This window comes from Castanea sativa, chromosome 12 (genome assembly GCF_040712315.1).
Source record: "Castanea sativa cultivar Marrone di Chiusa Pesio chromosome 12, ASM4071231v1".
Lineage (NCBI taxonomy): Eukaryota > Viridiplantae > Streptophyta > Magnoliopsida > Fagales > Fagaceae > Castanea > Castanea sativa.
The window spans coordinates 27,864,226-27,880,367 of record NC_134024.1 but is presented as its reverse complement, the minus strand read 5'-3'; the positions used below and the strand labels follow the sequence as shown (position 1 = coordinate 27,880,367).

Genomic DNA, 16,142 nt, shown 5'->3' with positions numbered 1-16,142 from the left:
TTTAACTTTAAACCATTTATGACATATAGAGCATAGATCGTTTGTAAGGAGTACTAGAAACAACCTCCAACAATAAGTTACATTATTTACAAAATATCTCGACTTATATAATAATTGAATGTAAAATGCATTATGGTTCCTTAAAAATTACAAAACTTTAAAATAATAATAGATAGCTTAATTTAGAAAATCTAATATTGTATCAATTATACTTTGTTAGAAAATAATCATATCATTTTAAGAAGGATCAAGTAATACACTTATGAATCTCATCTACTACTTTTACTTTTCACTTAACAAAAAAACAAATTATCAAAATTTTCTGCATGTTATGCAAGTGTACGACTAGTTAAAAATAAAAACGAAAGCCGAAGTCTTTCTTATGTTATACCATGGTTCAGCATTTAATCAACTTTGCAATTTACATTCAAATGTCTCCATCTTGTTTCTCAAAATCTCTTACTGGTCCCTTGAACCATTTCCTTGCATCCAAGAACCACCAAAGCATTATCAGTGTCAATGCTACAGCGAGGGCTATTGGTGCATAATTAAAAGTTTTCCATTGGAGGGGGTAGGTTGTTGGCAATAAGAAGGTCGAACAGGTATAACATATCCACAGGAAGGCCACCAAGCAAATTGGCCTTCTTGCTTTACCCAAATAGAACGGTCCTGGTTTGAAATTTTCCTCTGCCATGACTAGCCTGGCGAAAATTGGGACAGCATAGCCTCCCACCCATCCAATTGTACTTATGGAAATGATGGCAGTGAAAACTACATCAAATTTCAAGATGGGTAGGCCAAGAATGATGCTGATGGCTGCACAGAGCCACACAGCATTTGTTGGAACCTTGCGCTTTGGGTGAACTCTTCTCCATATTGGTGAAAATGGGATTCCTCTATCCCTTGATAGAGCATATACCTATAAAAAGAAGAAGAAGAAACCAAATTGTTCATTGCCATTCCTAGTTTGAAAAAAAAAAAAAAAAAAAAATATAAATTATATATATATATATATATATATAGAAGAAGAAAAGAACTGAGTTCTTCAAGACTCCCCAAACTGCCTCAAGATTAGTTGTGGATGTGATACACTAGATGGGACATGAAAGTGACATGTAGCCAATTTTAGACACATGTCAATGTTTTTGTGTCGCGTGCACTAGAGTAGTAAACACAAGGCCAAACTAAAAAGCTCCTACATCCTATCATCAACACCTACTAGCAGAGAGAGAGAGAGAGAGAGAGAGATACTTACTACTCTAGCAGCACTAGTGGTAACTGAAAGCCCACAAAAGAAGTATGACACCCAGATGATACATAGAAACATGATAGCCCCAGCTGAATTGTTAAACCTCCCATGGAAAGCATCATAAAGTATCTGTGCTGGTACAAGTGCACCGGCTGTCTCATTGTTCGCATCGTATAAATAGTTAAGATCCTACATCGAAAGTACAACCTCAAGTCATCTTTAAACTGTCTTTGCTAAGTATATTTAGAATTAAAAAAAGAAAAAGGATCCAACTATTAGAAACATACATGAATGCTGAAGGTAAGAGCTAAATAATAAGCCCATCCGAATAAGGTGACGATCCCAATACTAGAAAGAATAGCAATAGGACCAGTTCTATCTGCCCCTTTTGTTTCCTCTGTTAGATGAGCTGCAGTGTCATAACCATAGAGACTATAGCTGCTTAGAAGTACTGATAATATAATTGCATAAGGTTTGCTTTGTATTCCAGTTGACTCGGGAGATGTCTCAAAATGAGTGAACACATAAGAAGCTGGTTTTGTTGGCTGTGCCACGATAGGGAGCATTATAATCACCACCATACCACCAATTACCTAAATTATAACACTAATGCCATGTAAGTTGAAAACAAATCCATAAGGAATTTATAAGAAAATCGCCAACTATGTGTACCACTTGTTGATGCAATCAATTATATTATATTTATGTTAACTAGTGCCTTAAAGTTAAGTTGTATTTAATATTTTATTAATTATATGTGTGTGTATATATATAAAAAGAATACATACAATCACAATGAATTTGTGCATGCATGCCCATGAATTATTAATGTACATTTTTCTATTTAAAAAACGTGAATTGCAATTTATAATGATTACTTAATCTATATCCCTATAGTGTTAGCTTCTAAATATTTAGAAATACATATTTAGGTTCTAATTTTATGTAAATTGGTAAACCGAGAACAAAAACATGCCTAATAGATTTGAATAATAAACCTAAGTAACAACTTGGTTGATTAATTAGGTTAAATAATCTGGTTTGCAGGAGTCTAAGGAACTAACATAGATCGCACATTATAATTAGCAAGACCTGTAATACTAGCCTAAAGTATTGCCAACCAAGTAGATGTTGACCTATTGTGTTTGGTAAATTTTTTTCACTTTGTGGACCAGTAAACATGATTTTTTGTGCTTATGCAATGGAACTCCTGGGCGGCAATTCCAAATCTCAACAAAACGCAATACATAACCACCACAACTTTAAATTGCACAATTTCAAAAAACTGAACCAAATTCATCCCAAGTAAGACATGCGCTTGCAAAGAAGGTATTTGAGAAACAAAATATTAGGACATAGCACACCTGCCACCATATGGAAATTATGTCGAGGAATGCTATAAGGTTCAACGCGAACGTATTGAGTACCGACCATATGATGATTAGGCCCATATATATAGCCAAAAATACACTTCGTGGTGCAAAGTAGCCTCCACCCTTGTTTGTACCAGTGGACAAAAGAATGATCATTTGTAATGCCTGAGCTCCTGAATAAGCCTAAAATAAGCACAAATTAAAAAGAAAAAAAAAAAAAAGAAATATTACTTCTTACCATTGCAAGTTTATAGTTTTCTGTAGTCCATTATATTTGTATAATAAATTTAGAATGCAGCAGGAAATATATTGAAAGGAAGTTGCCAAATTAACCTGAGCACCCATTCCAGAAACAACTCCGATGGTCTCGAGCCAAGCACAACACCATGATGCAAATGGCCCCCATTTGGGTCCAGCCAAGTGAGCAGCCCAGAAATAAAGAGATCCTGTGGTCTGTTCAATGTTTCCACAACTAAGATCAACTAAAAGTTTAGTAAATTCGAAATTGAGATAAAAAAAGAAAAAAGAAAAAAGAAGAAGGAACATCTAAAAGAAAAACCATGAGCAAGCAGTCCTGCACCACCATGAGCAATGACATAGAGGTGTGGTTGGCAATGTGGAATTTTCACTTTGTTCGAGCCATATATCAAATGTAGATATTCTTGAAAAATATGGCCACCTGGTTTCCACATTTTATCACACTTCGGGTAAAACGTTTGTGTGATATAATAATTTTCCTTCATCCATAGACCCGAAAATGAAGAGTTTTATCTGTAAGAACAGGGGATTCTTGAAGGTGTGTGTTCTTACAAAGTGAATTTTTTTTTTAATATAAATATCCTCTAGCACTATTTTACATCCATTTTTATATAAATATCATGTAGAAATGTCTACATTTTAACAAAAGTAAATGTGGAACTGACGTAAAAAAAAAACTAGTGTAAGAGTATAAAATCCCAGCAGAGTAATATGAAAAGGGCAAAGGAAGTTAGGTATAGTTTTCCGGTTGCTGAACCTTAATTTCCTCAGCCAAATTGAGTCATGTGTTTACACCTAACTTTTTACCCATATGCCTTCATTTCCAGGATGGAGAATTGAGAAATCCTTTCATGGATTTTGAAAATCTAGTAGTGTTCTTGTATTAATAAGGAATCTCGATTGTTCACCAGAAATTTATTACTCATGAAAACTATAGCCAATACATTTGTGTGCGTGTGTGTGTTGGATATGGTACTTTTAGTTAAATATTAGTATTGATACACCATGTTGAATATGCTAATATGGGTGCGAAAGTGAAAGCATAAAGTATAAAATATAATAATACACGAGGGTTACGTGGTTCAGCCTAATAGCTTAATTCTATGGAGGAAACCTTAAGATGATACATCAATAATATATTAGAGCGTAATACAAATTTTGTGTTACATTGAACCATAGCATATATATATATAGTAGACTAAACTCTAAATTAATAGACTTCTAGTATAAGTAGGAGACTTGGTTTGCACACAAAGTAGAATTAGGCTTGGACCTATGCTAATGGGCTATTATATCTCTTACACCCACTCTCAAACTCAAGATGGAAGCTTGATGAAACCTTGAGATTTGATAAAGTTGAGAAGATCTCTTGAATGAAGTTTGGCTCTGTGACGGTGGTTTGGGGAAGACAATGGTTTTGTAGTGTTAATACGACTTCTAATGGTAGCATAACTATACTAGAAGAGTTTTGACGATAGTAGTGGGAAGCAAAAAAAGATGAACTCAGCAAAGAAATATCGAGAAAAACAAAGATTGCTCTTTAATACACCGTAAGGACAGAACACCATAGCCACGGAAAGGTGGCTCTGATACCAAGTTAAATATTAGCATTGATACATTGTTGAATATGCTAGTATGGATGTGGAAGCAAAAGTATAAAGTATAAAACACAATAACATACAAGGATTACAAAGTTTAGCCTAATGACTTACATCTACAGAGAAAACCCTAAATTGTTACATTAATAATATATTAGAGTGTAGTATAAATCATGTATTTCAATAAATTATAACATATGTATATATAGTAGACTAGGCATTAAACTAATAGACTTCTAGTACAAGTAAGAGATTTGGCTTGCATATAAAGTAGAATTAGGCTTGGCCTATGTTAGTGGGCCAGTATATCTTTAACACTTTTAAATGACACTAAAAAATGTAAACTTTCAAACAACCCGTTTGTGCAAGGAGTAATCAAGGAGAAAAAAAAAATAACAAAAAGGAAACATACTGGGAAGGAGGAGCATATCTCAGCCAAGGCTAGTCCAACAAACCAGGTGAAAAATGTGACTACCACCCATCCCCATATTAAGCTTGCAGGACCAGCATAACGTAGGCTTGGGCCATATAGTGGTGTTCCAGAGAAAACTGCTATGCTTGAAAATGTTATTGCAAGCGTCTTAAATAGAGTCTGAAGAAACCCAAAAGAAAAAAGAAGAATGCATATATTAACAGTGTTAGAGTATTCTTTACGAGACCCAAAATAGAAGTATGAAATATGTTTCAAAACTAAATTAGCATATGACTTTTGAGAAATGGAAGGTTGCAGACAAACCATCTCTCTTCTCAACTCTTGCTTGTATCCAAGCTCATGAAGACGCTTCTCTCCAGAATCCATTTCCAAAGTTTGCTGACTGATGCCTACATTCGTGTTCATCTCTGAACTTGAGTTTCTATGGAAAGTTTGACAATTATGAGACTAGTTTTGAATCGGTCACCATCTCAATTAAGTCACTGTATGAATCTGAACAGAATAGGAAAGATGGTGGAAGAAGAATTAGTCATTATTATCAGGTGTAGGATATGGAGATTACTAGCTAGTTGAGTGGACCCCAAGGTTGCAACAAAATAGAAAGGATCATACTCATACTTAGTGGCTTGCTTAATTTGACTCCTCAAATGGAAGCAGCTGAATAGTCATCACCAAGCGTAAGCTTACAGGTGGAATAAAATCATCTTTCAACAAAATAAAAGTGCCTACAATCACACCAAATTTCATAAATTATTTAGGTGTCATGGTGTGAATAGATTTCAGTACTAACACACGGATCCACCACAAGAATTTAATAATAATAAAAAATTAGAAGCACCAATAATAAGTTTACGTTTCAATACTAACACACGGATCCACGACAAGAACTTTATAATAATAAAAAATTAGAAGCACCAATAATAAGTTGACGTAAACTTAAGCATATTGTGATTTTAGGTGCCTTACTCGACTTTCTCAAAATCTTCATTTGCCCTTACTTTGTTTTGTCTGCCCCAAGTCAATGGCTGATTTAAAGCTGAAAAGTTTGAATAAAATTTTCAGACTTCTACAAAATTTTGTCTTTTGTCTCCACCCACCCACCAGGCCACATGCTCAATGCTTCAATCCTGAACTTTATTTTATTTTATTTTATTTTTTAGATTTTGAATTTTTGTCATTATTTAAATACAAGTGTCTTTTATTATTATTGGACTGAAATGTTAGGATAGGTTTTAATATATTGGGATCACAGATTCTCTCCGCTGAATGAAAAAAAAAAAAAAGAAGAAAGAAAAAAAGAAAAAAGAAAAGGGCTTACATGTGTGGTCATTTCTGTCTCCTCATCACTTAAACTCAGCATTTCATCAAGAACTACTTATTCAGTTTCCAATAGTTGTTAGGGGGATAGACAGGAATAATATTAACTATTTTTCCAAGTTTCTATTGAAATTTAAGATAATGAAACTAGTTGTTTTGAATTAGTCATATCTCAAGTCCTGTATGATCTGAACAGAATAGGAAAGGTGGTGCAAGACGAATTAATCATTTCGCAGGTGTAGGGTATGAAAGTTACTGGTTGAGTGAACTTGACGTTTGCAACTAAATATAAAGTATCATACACATAGTGGCTTAATTTGACTTCATGAGGAAAGTAGAAGCAGCTGACCGTTGTCATCACCAAGTGTAATAAGCTAGCTGGTGGAGTAAAATCAATATTCAACGACAAAATATATAAGGTTCAATTCAATACGTAACAAGAAGGATATTTGTGGCTTGTTTAATTGACTTTCTTCATGATACTTTTCGCATCACTTGCCTTGGTCCAAGACCAAGCGATGATCATAGCCGGGAAACAATCAAAGCAGTGAGAGTGTATTTCAACTGGTCGAAATGCTAATAACTATAGTTTGAATTTCCTTTCATGTATAGAGGCCATTCATTTTCTATCCACAACTTAGCTTGTACGACCTTTCCTGTACCACTGAACTTCTGTGATGTACATTCCTTTTAAAGTCCCATATATGCAACGGTTTTTTGTTCTTTTTACATAATTTTTAATGAAAAGCCAAGAGATTGAGCAGGAATAAGAAAGTTCAAGGAATTGAATAAAGATGCTATTGTTAGATAAATATTATGGAGTGAATAAGAAATTGACTCTTAATGTGTCCACTTAAACATGATATTGAAGTGGTGAGAATCATCGAGTCCCATATAAGAAATGATAGAGAATATGAATTTTGGGTAGGATATTGAGTTAGGCTTTAGGCATGTGTGGACTAGACCCACTTATCCAATTAATAATAATATTTTATTATTCTATTTTTTGAGTCAATAAGTCTATATACAATAGTTATTTTTGAAATAATGTGTCTGTTCAGTAATGTATATTTTTCATAGTCTCTCATTCATGAAAAAACAATTTTTGAGGAATCTCTTCAAGAGAGAAAATATTTTGTGCAATCATTTGAGTCAAAGAGAGAGAAAGAGACAGAGTAGTTCGCAAAGCACAGACTCCGTGTGCTTCTTTTTCGAGCTGTAGATCATTTTATCCTGGGAGGCAGACGTCTATGAGTCTAAAAGCATCACAGACTGTGTGAGGGGCGAAATCTGCTTTAAGGAGATTGTGTCAAACACAAGACTTGATCTGAATCTTTCATCTTTTACCGTATTTATTTATTGCTTTAGTCTATTACATTTATTTGTGTTATTGCTTGTATTTAGATATGTATGTTGTTCCTTTTGGTTTATCACAAAAGTAAATTGTTGAATTATATTCAACAATCTTAAAGCAAATTTTCTTTAATTTATTTTTGTAATTTACGGTGAAAGGAATTTTGTGTTGTTGAAAAACGTTATTGGCAATTGTTTATACTCTTGGGCAGATCTTGGAAAAATTGGGTTTTGATTTTGTGGGTTTGTTGCGCAATATCTACTTTGTTTGTTCTATAAAGTGTATGGTCTTTGTCTTTTATTACGTTTTGGTGTCAGTTTGACTTTTGATTCTGTTTGTGGATTTTTGTTTCCTGTGGGTTGAATTTAGATATTTATATAGAATCATTGGATTAGTGTCTTTGATATTTTCTAAGCATTTCATAATGCTGATTTCGTGCTTGACTGTGTTGGTGGTTTTGATTATATTATATAATATTAGGCTAATTTTGTCTCTTATGGTTATTGCTTGGCTAGGCTTTATTTAGATTCTTTTGTTTAGTGTGTTTGCATTGTGCTTGCTCTGTTTCTGCAGTTAGCTTTACTTTCTATTTTGCACAATAATGTTTGAAAGTAAATATTTATATTTATTGCTTAAACTTGGCTGGTTTTGAGGATTCAATTTGTTTGAATTTTGTTGAACACAGATGTCAAACAAAATTTTTGTGAATCCTATTGTGGATCAAACCAACATGAACCTTTCTGCGGTGATTTCTGAAGTGAACTTGGTAGGAGAAAATACCAAGGAATGGTGGGTGGACACTGGGGCTACTCGTCATGTATGCTCAAAAAAGTAAATGTTTTCTACATATAATCCTGTGGGTAATGGAGAAAAAATTTTCATGGGTAATTTTTCAACCTCTAAGATTGAAGGAAATGAAATGGTTGTTCTAAAGATGAATATGGGCAAGTATCTTACTTTGAAAGATGTAATGCATGTGCCAGAAATTCAAAAGAACCTTGTATCTGGCTCATTGTTGAGCAAGAATGGTTTCAAGTTGGTTTTTGAGTCTGATAAATTTTCACTTTTTAAGAGTGAAATGTATGTGGGCAAATGATTTTTGAGCAATGGCTTATTTAAGATGAATCTAATGATTGTTTTTTTCTACAATTGATAATAACGAGAGTACATCTTCTGTTTACATGCTTGAGTTATCTAATATTTAGCATGGTAGATTGGGTCATGTTAATTATTATACATTAGATAGATTGATAAATTTAAATTTATTGCTTAAATTTAAAATTGAATTTAATCATAAGTGTGAAATTTGTGTGGAAGCTAAGATGGCTAGAGCATCTTTTAAATTAGTTGAAAGAAGCATTGAACCTCTCGAATTGATACATAGTGATGTATGTGACATGAAAGTTGTACAAACTAAATGTGGTAAGAAATATTTCATCACTTTCATAGATGATTGCACTAAATACTGCTATGTGTACTTGTTAAGGAGAAAGGATGAAGCAATTAAGACATTCATTCAATATAAGAATGAGGTTGAGAATCAACTCAACAAAAAGATTAAGGTTCTAAAAAGTGATAGAGGTGGGGAATATGAATCACCTTTTGGTGAGGTTCGTTAACAGCATGGTATTGCTCATCAAACCACTGCACCTTTTTCACCTCAGCAAAATGGAGTTGCTGAAAAGGAAAAATAGAACCTTGAAGGATATGATGAATGTGATGTTATTAAGTTATGGTTTACAGCAGAACTTATGGGGGGAAGCTATTCTTTCCACTAATTATATTCTTAATAAATTGCCTAGAAAGAAAACCAAGAAGACGCTATATGAATTATGGAAAGGTAAACTGCCTTCCTATCAATTCTTAAAGGTGTGGGGGTGTCTGGCAAAGGTGGCTGTCTCTACTCTAAAAAGATAAAGATAGGATCAAAATCAGTGGATTGTGTTTTCATTGGTTATGCTTATAATAGCAGCACATATCAGTTTCTAATTCATAAATCTGACATTCTTGACATGAATGTCAATACTATTATTGAATCAAGGAGTGCTATAGTTTTAAAGAAATATTTCATTACAAATCTATACAAGAATCAAGTTCTCATAAGAGAAACTTTGAGTCTACGTCTAGTACCTCTTATGATCAAGAGTTGATGGGCGAAAGGAATGAGGTTGAGCCTAGACGTAGTAAGAGGGCTAAAACATCAAAAACGTTTAGTCTGAATTTTCTAACTTATATGTTAGAAGATGAACCTCAAAGCTTGCAAGAAGCTATTTCTACACCTGAGGTGCCTTTCTAGGAAGAAGCTGTCAATAGTGAGATTGAATCCATCTTACAAAATCATACATGGGAACTAGTGGATCTTCCACTAGCTTGTAAAACTCTAGGATATCAATGTATATTCAAGAGGAAACTAAAAGCTGACGGATCTATTGACAAGTACAAGGCAAGACTTGTTGTAAAGGGTTACAAACAAAAGGAAGGTGTGGATTATTTTGACACATATTCACCTGTTACAAGAATAACATCCATTCGGATGTTGATGGCTATTGCAGTGTTGCATAACCTAGAGATAAATCAAATGGATGTAAAAACTGCATTCTTAAATGGTGAATTAAATGAGGAGATTTATATGGAACACCCTGAGGGGTTCATTATCCTTGGTCAAGAAAAGAAAGTGTGTAGGCTTGTTAAATTTTTTTATAGATTAAAGTAAGCTCCAAAGCAATGGCATGAGAAATTTGACAATGCAATGATGTCAAAAGGTTTTAGAATCAACGAGTATGACAAATGTGTGTATATTAAAGATACCGCAAATGGCTATGTCATTATGTGTCTCTATGTTGATGATATACTCGTTATAGGTAGCAATAATGATATCATTAAAGCTACTAAGAAAATGTTGACTAGTGAGTTCAACATGAAAGATTTAGGTGTTGCAGATGTGATATTAGGAATGAAGATTTCTAGAAAATTTGATGGACTTGTCTTATCTCCATCACATTATGTTAAGAAAGTTCTTAAGAAATTCAAGAAATATGATGACAATCTAGTGAGAACACCCGTAGATGTAAATTTACATCTAGCTAAGAATAAAGGGCAAGGAATATCTCAATTGGAGTATTCAAGAATAATAGGCAGTCTTATGTATTTAATGAACTACACAAGACCAGACATAGCGTATTCTATCAGCAAGTTGAGCAGATACACTAGTAATCCAAGGGAAGACGACTAGAATGCATTAGTTAGGGTTTTGAGGTATTTGAAATACACCCAAAACTATGGGTTGCACTACACTCGGTATCTGGCTATACTAGAAGGGTACAGTAATACTAATTGGATATCCGACACAAAAGACACCAAATCCACAAGTGGATATGTCTTTGCACTTGGTGGTGTAGCAGTATCTGGGAAGTTTTCTAAGCAAACATGCATTGCTAGGTCCACAATGAAATCAGAATATATCGCATTGGACAAAACAGGGGAAGAAGAAAAGTGGCTTTGTCATTCCCTAGAGGATATGCCAATGTGGATGAAACCTTTGCCCTCTATCTGTATACATTGTGATAGCAAATCAGCTACTAGTAGGGCATAAAGTCATATGTACAACGGTAAGTCTCGACATATACGTCGAAGACATAATACAGTGAGGCAGTTGCTCTCTAATAGAATTGTCTCCGTTGACTTCTTAAAGACGAAAGAGAATATAGCAAATCTGTCAAATAAAGGTTTGAGTAGAGAGTAAGTAAACTGCTCATCGAGAGGAATGGGGTTAAAGCCTATTACATAAAATTCTTCGGGATGGCAACCCAACCTAGCTGACTAGAGATCCCAAGATCTAGGTTCAAAGGGACAACTGAATCATGAAGACTAGTTTTATCACTATGGAGGTAACATCTCCCACCCATTCCTATGATGAAACAGTGATGCCTACAAGCAACGTTTAGGGTAAGTTTTGCTTTTAATGATTCTTATATCTTAGAAAACCAAGTGGGATATTGTAGGATATTCTTAATAAGAGTCACCTATATGAGTGTGAAGTGGGCCGCTTCTATGAGAGTTTTAAGGTTGAATTCTCTAAAACACTTCATGAATTTACCAATATATGTTCAGGGCCGAAATGAACACTACTACACGAAAGAAATATGTTCGAAAAGTAGTTGTGTGAATTCTATTGTCTTGGTATACACAAATGACTGACAATTCAAAAATATCGTGTTTATTAATTAGCTGTGTAAACACTCGATTTTGTACTCATGATTTAATCAAGGAAGATGACTTGAGTGACCATTTATGTACCCAAAAAAATTATTCTTGCACTATATGCATCATTTTTTTCTTGCATCACATGCATCAATTTTTTCTTGCATTGCATGCATTAGTCTATTCATTGCATTTCATAACAATGATCTTGAGATTCTAACGGTCTCAACGGTGTGTCCGATTTCTAAATCAAACCATCGGATCGAAAGATATTGCGTGATCAAATTTGCATGGTCCATATGCATTGTGTCTAGGAAGAGTCGACCACACACGATTGATTTAAATTAGTTTTGATTGGCTGAACAATTAAAATTAATTAAATAATTTTGCGATTGATTGATAATTAGTGTTTAAAGTAGGGATGCATGGATAGGAATAAAATGGATGATTGAATAATAATAAAATTGTAGGTAATTTAAACTTTATCAAGATTTATTTTAAGGGTTTTATCTAAAAGATAATTGTTCTTAAAAAGCCTGAATTATTCAGAAAATAGACAAAAAATCATAAACGGAGGTTGAAAACACGTCTAGGTGCACAGACTGGTCAAAAAACCCTAGAAGGGGAGTCTAAATGGCACCCGAACTTGGAAGTGCGTTTAGCATCCAAGAGCCAATTCGTCACTTTTGGAGTGTCAAACGGCACTTGAAAAGTGCCAAATTGCCCCCTTTTGGGCTTTGGCCCAACGGCCTTCGGGTGACAATAAGGCACACCATTTTCAACCTTTTCGCAAAAGGATGAGTTCGGATTCACATTCTAATCGATCGTGCCTATATTTTAGGGATTTATGGCCTCTATAAATAGAGTCTGAACCTTATAATTTATCACCTTTTTTTTATGCTATGAGAGGCATACATCTTGAGACTCAAATTGCTGATCCTTGTTGATCTTCTCTGAGATTTGCTGCATAAATTAGGGTTTTTAGGTTTGGAAGATAACTAAATAAGTTTCTTTGAATCCTAAAATATCCTTTCAAGAACAAAGAGTGCTCGTGCAAGAGGTTGTTTCTATCACCCTATCCTTGTTCTACTTCTTGTATTGATGAATGTTTTTATCCATAGTATGAATGATTCACTTATGTTTTGTTTAAGTGCATGATTATTTTTTCTATGTGATTGTTATAATCTTTTTCTTGAATGTCAATAATCCGCATGTGAACAACTCTTTTTCTTCAAAATAAAATGGATCTACATCTTCCCCAGATGTAGATCTGATTTTTTCTTCAAAATAAAACGGATCTACATCTTCCTTAGATGTAGATCTGAACTTTTTTCTTGAAATAAAATGGATCTACAACTTCCTTAGATGTAGATCTGATTAAAAAAAAAAAAAAAACAAAACAAAAATGGATCTGCATCTCCTTAGATGTAGATCTAAATTTTTCTTAAAACAAAATGGATTTTGTATCTTCTTTAGATACAAATCTGATTTTTTTAATGCATGTAGATTATTGAAATAAAGAAAGAGATCATATATTGTTGTTTTGTTGTTTGTTTTGTTTGATTCATGTAGAATAAAATTATTTTATGAGTGAGATCCTCTCCATAAAAAATCTTTTTTTCAAATATAAAAACATATTTGATTTTTTTGTTATATAAAAACCATTTTTTTTTTATCATCACAAAATAGATCTGAATTTTCATCTTCAAAAACCACTCTTTTTTACATACAACAAAAACAAATCTTATATTTTTCAAATCAAAATCCTTTTTTTACCAATTAAAACATATTTGATTCTTTTCAAAAGGAGAGATTTCATTCATAAAATAGACTCATGTAATTATGTTTTTCACATGTTCAATATATCATTCATGACATGCATAAAATGGTACATTGGTCACAAAAGTCTAGAAGACCACACTTTGTCTAGGCAGAATGGGTGCCTAATGCCTTCTCAATGCCAAGTCCATGGAGATCTGAAACACATGCCACCCATGCCATTACATACTATGACATCACCCTTGCCCTTCTCTACATGGGGGATAGACATTATAGGGAAGATTCATTCAACTGCATCCAATGACCATGAATTCAAAGACTACTTCACTAAATGGGTAGAAGCTGCCCCATATAGAGTCCTGAATTCAAAGAAAGTTGCTCAATTCATTCAGACCAACGTCATATTTGAACTGCCTCAAGAGTCTATCTCCCTTGTAGAAAGTTGCCCTCTGCAACCCAACAAGGAAGATGTGATCTGATCTTGGAGACCGCAATAGAGGGGGTGGGTGCTTCCACCAGTAACAGTCCCATTCAATTGAGGAACTGGATTTCTTGCCCAAGAACTTCACCCAATCACTCTTAGTTTGGCACTCAGTTTTGATTACAACCCAACTAAGAAAATTGCTAGGCCCATAATTATCGGTTGTAGGCTTTGAAATCATATCTAGTTGCTCCATCAGCCATATCTGCAAAGTCAAAGGACTCCGTAAGAAGTTCCGAGTTTCTCCACCATGAAATACAGCATCCAATCCTAGAAGAGTTTCTGCCAAGATCAAAGAAACAAGATTGTCACCATCCTTAATCTGGCTCACAACACTTATGGCTCGAGCATCCATAAAACCATGTCTCCCAAAGCAAATTAAAAATTTTCCTACGAAGCATAAGGCCAAACCGAAGTTTTTCTACATATTGTCAGTCACTCCATAAGTGCGTTTGTCAATCAACTGAGAGGTAATTGCACGAAGATTCACCATCTGGCCTTCAATCATACTATTAGTAATGGAAATAGGAAGATTGATAGCATCAGACAAAGACTTCTTATGCCTAGGATCACAAAAAATTGCAACAAATTTTTTGCTTGGATCATAGCCCAAAATAGTGGAAAACTCTTCAATTGTGGGACAAAGTTCAGGAGTGTTACACCAAAACAGATGATCTTCCGGATCCCAGAATTTCACAGTAGCACAAAGGAAGTCCCACTTGATCTTTAAGTTCCTCAAAGCCGTAATTCCTTCTAGTTTAAAGGCTGTAAAATTGGTTTTGGCGCTGAAATCAAAGTTACAAACCCATCTATTGATGTCATGAATTGTTGGATGAGAAATATTTTGATTGCTAGCCATGGATGACTTTTGCTTGTGGTTATTGTGTTTTGCTAACCTTTATGCAGAGAATTGTCATAGGAGGATTCATTTATATATACTACATCAATTCCCAATAAGGTTTGAAATAGGTTTTAGAGAGTTTGTTGCTGACTAGGAGAGTGTTTCATGATCACAAACGAAGTAAATATTTTTCAAAAAACATGAAAACGCAAACATGCATTGTAAGGAGTCAGCCCACCTTGGCGCAAATGTCATAATGTGGCCCAATGCCATTTGACACTTTAAAAGTGCCGAATGGCACTCCTCACATGCCGAGTGGAACACCGCCTCTCCATCATATGCCCATGCAATTTCACGCTCTCGGACTTTTTTTTAGGTCGATTGACACTTAAAAGTTTTGTTTTAGTCAAACTATGACACTGACGTGTCTAACTCACTTGTTTTCAAAATCATCACTTGCATCATTGTTTTTGAAAAAACGGATCAAACCATGTTTTTTAAGACTCATGAATTTATGTTCCAAACTAGGGGCATTCGCCCATGCCTCATGCAACTTTCAAAAAAAAATAAAAAAGATCATCATTGTCTTTTCAAAAAAATTCATTATCAAGATTTTCAAAATTCATGCATTCTTTTTAAACTAGGGGCATTCACCCATGGCTCATTTATTTTTTTAGAAAAAGAAGATTATCATCGTCTTTTCAAAAAAGAATTCATTGCTAAGATTTCCAAAAATCATGCATTCATTTTAAAACTAGGGGCATTCGACTCTGCCTCATTGAAGCGATTGCAGATTCCAACAAAGTTAATCAAGATAAGTTTAAATTGACACAACGAGACCTCATTGGATGAATTATAAACTTATCTTAGTTAAAGTTGCTACATGATCTAAGGTTATGCCAAGGACAAAGTGCTAAACATGGAAATTAATACGAGACTATCTAAAGAGCACTTGCTTCCATTTTGTAGGAAAAATAAAAATGCAAATCATACATAATTGGGACTTCGAGTCCACCTGTGTGAGGATCTCCTTGATCCACCCCTAGAGGAGCCACCTTCAGTATTTTCTTCTTGACTTGAGAAAAAGCAAGGATCATATTGACGATTTTCAAGTTCAAGGCCTGATACTTTCCTCTAAGATCTTTTGGTAGCATCAGTAGCTTCCATTCTATGTGCCTGAAAAGTCAGTAGAATCAAGTGTTAGTTCCACCATCAAGCACAATTCAAGCAAGAGATACTCAGAGAGTAACAAGGCATAC

The 16,142-nt window shown here is 34.3% G+C and overlaps 1 protein-coding gene across 1 annotated transcript; it reads right to left on the bottom strand.

Moving 5' to 3' along the window:
• Positions 1–321: 321 nt before the first annotated feature.
• On the bottom strand, positions 322–5,477 carry LOC142621068 (amino-acid permease BAT1-like). Its single transcript, XM_075794384.1, has 7 exons — positions 5,215–5,477; positions 4,891–5,070; positions 2,956–3,075; positions 2,614–2,805; positions 1,537–1,842; positions 1,256–1,438; positions 322–919 (listed from the first exon to the last, which is right to left on the bottom strand). The coding sequence occupies exons 1-7, from the start codon at positions 5,314–5,316 to the stop codon at positions 428–430; spliced, it is 1,575 nt and encodes a 524-aa protein (XP_075650499.1). The 5' UTR covers positions 5,317–5,477; the 3' UTR covers positions 322–427.
• Positions 5,478–16,142: the final 10,665 nt, after the last annotated feature.

Excerpts from the sequence above, each read along its gene's own strand:
- LOC142621068 (XM_075794384.1), bottom strand. The coding sequence starts at position 5,316 with ATGAACACGAATGTAGGCATCAGTCAGCAAACTTTGGAAATGGATTCT. Across the intron at positions 1,843-2,613 it reads TAATTTCCATATGGTGGCAG|GTAATTGGTGGTATGGTGGT; the intron begins GTGTGCTATGTC and ends GTTATAATTTAG. Across the intron at positions 1,439-1,536 it reads CTCTTACCTTCAGCATTCAT|GATCTTAACTATTTATACGA; the intron begins GTATGTTTCTAA and ends CTTTCGATGTAG.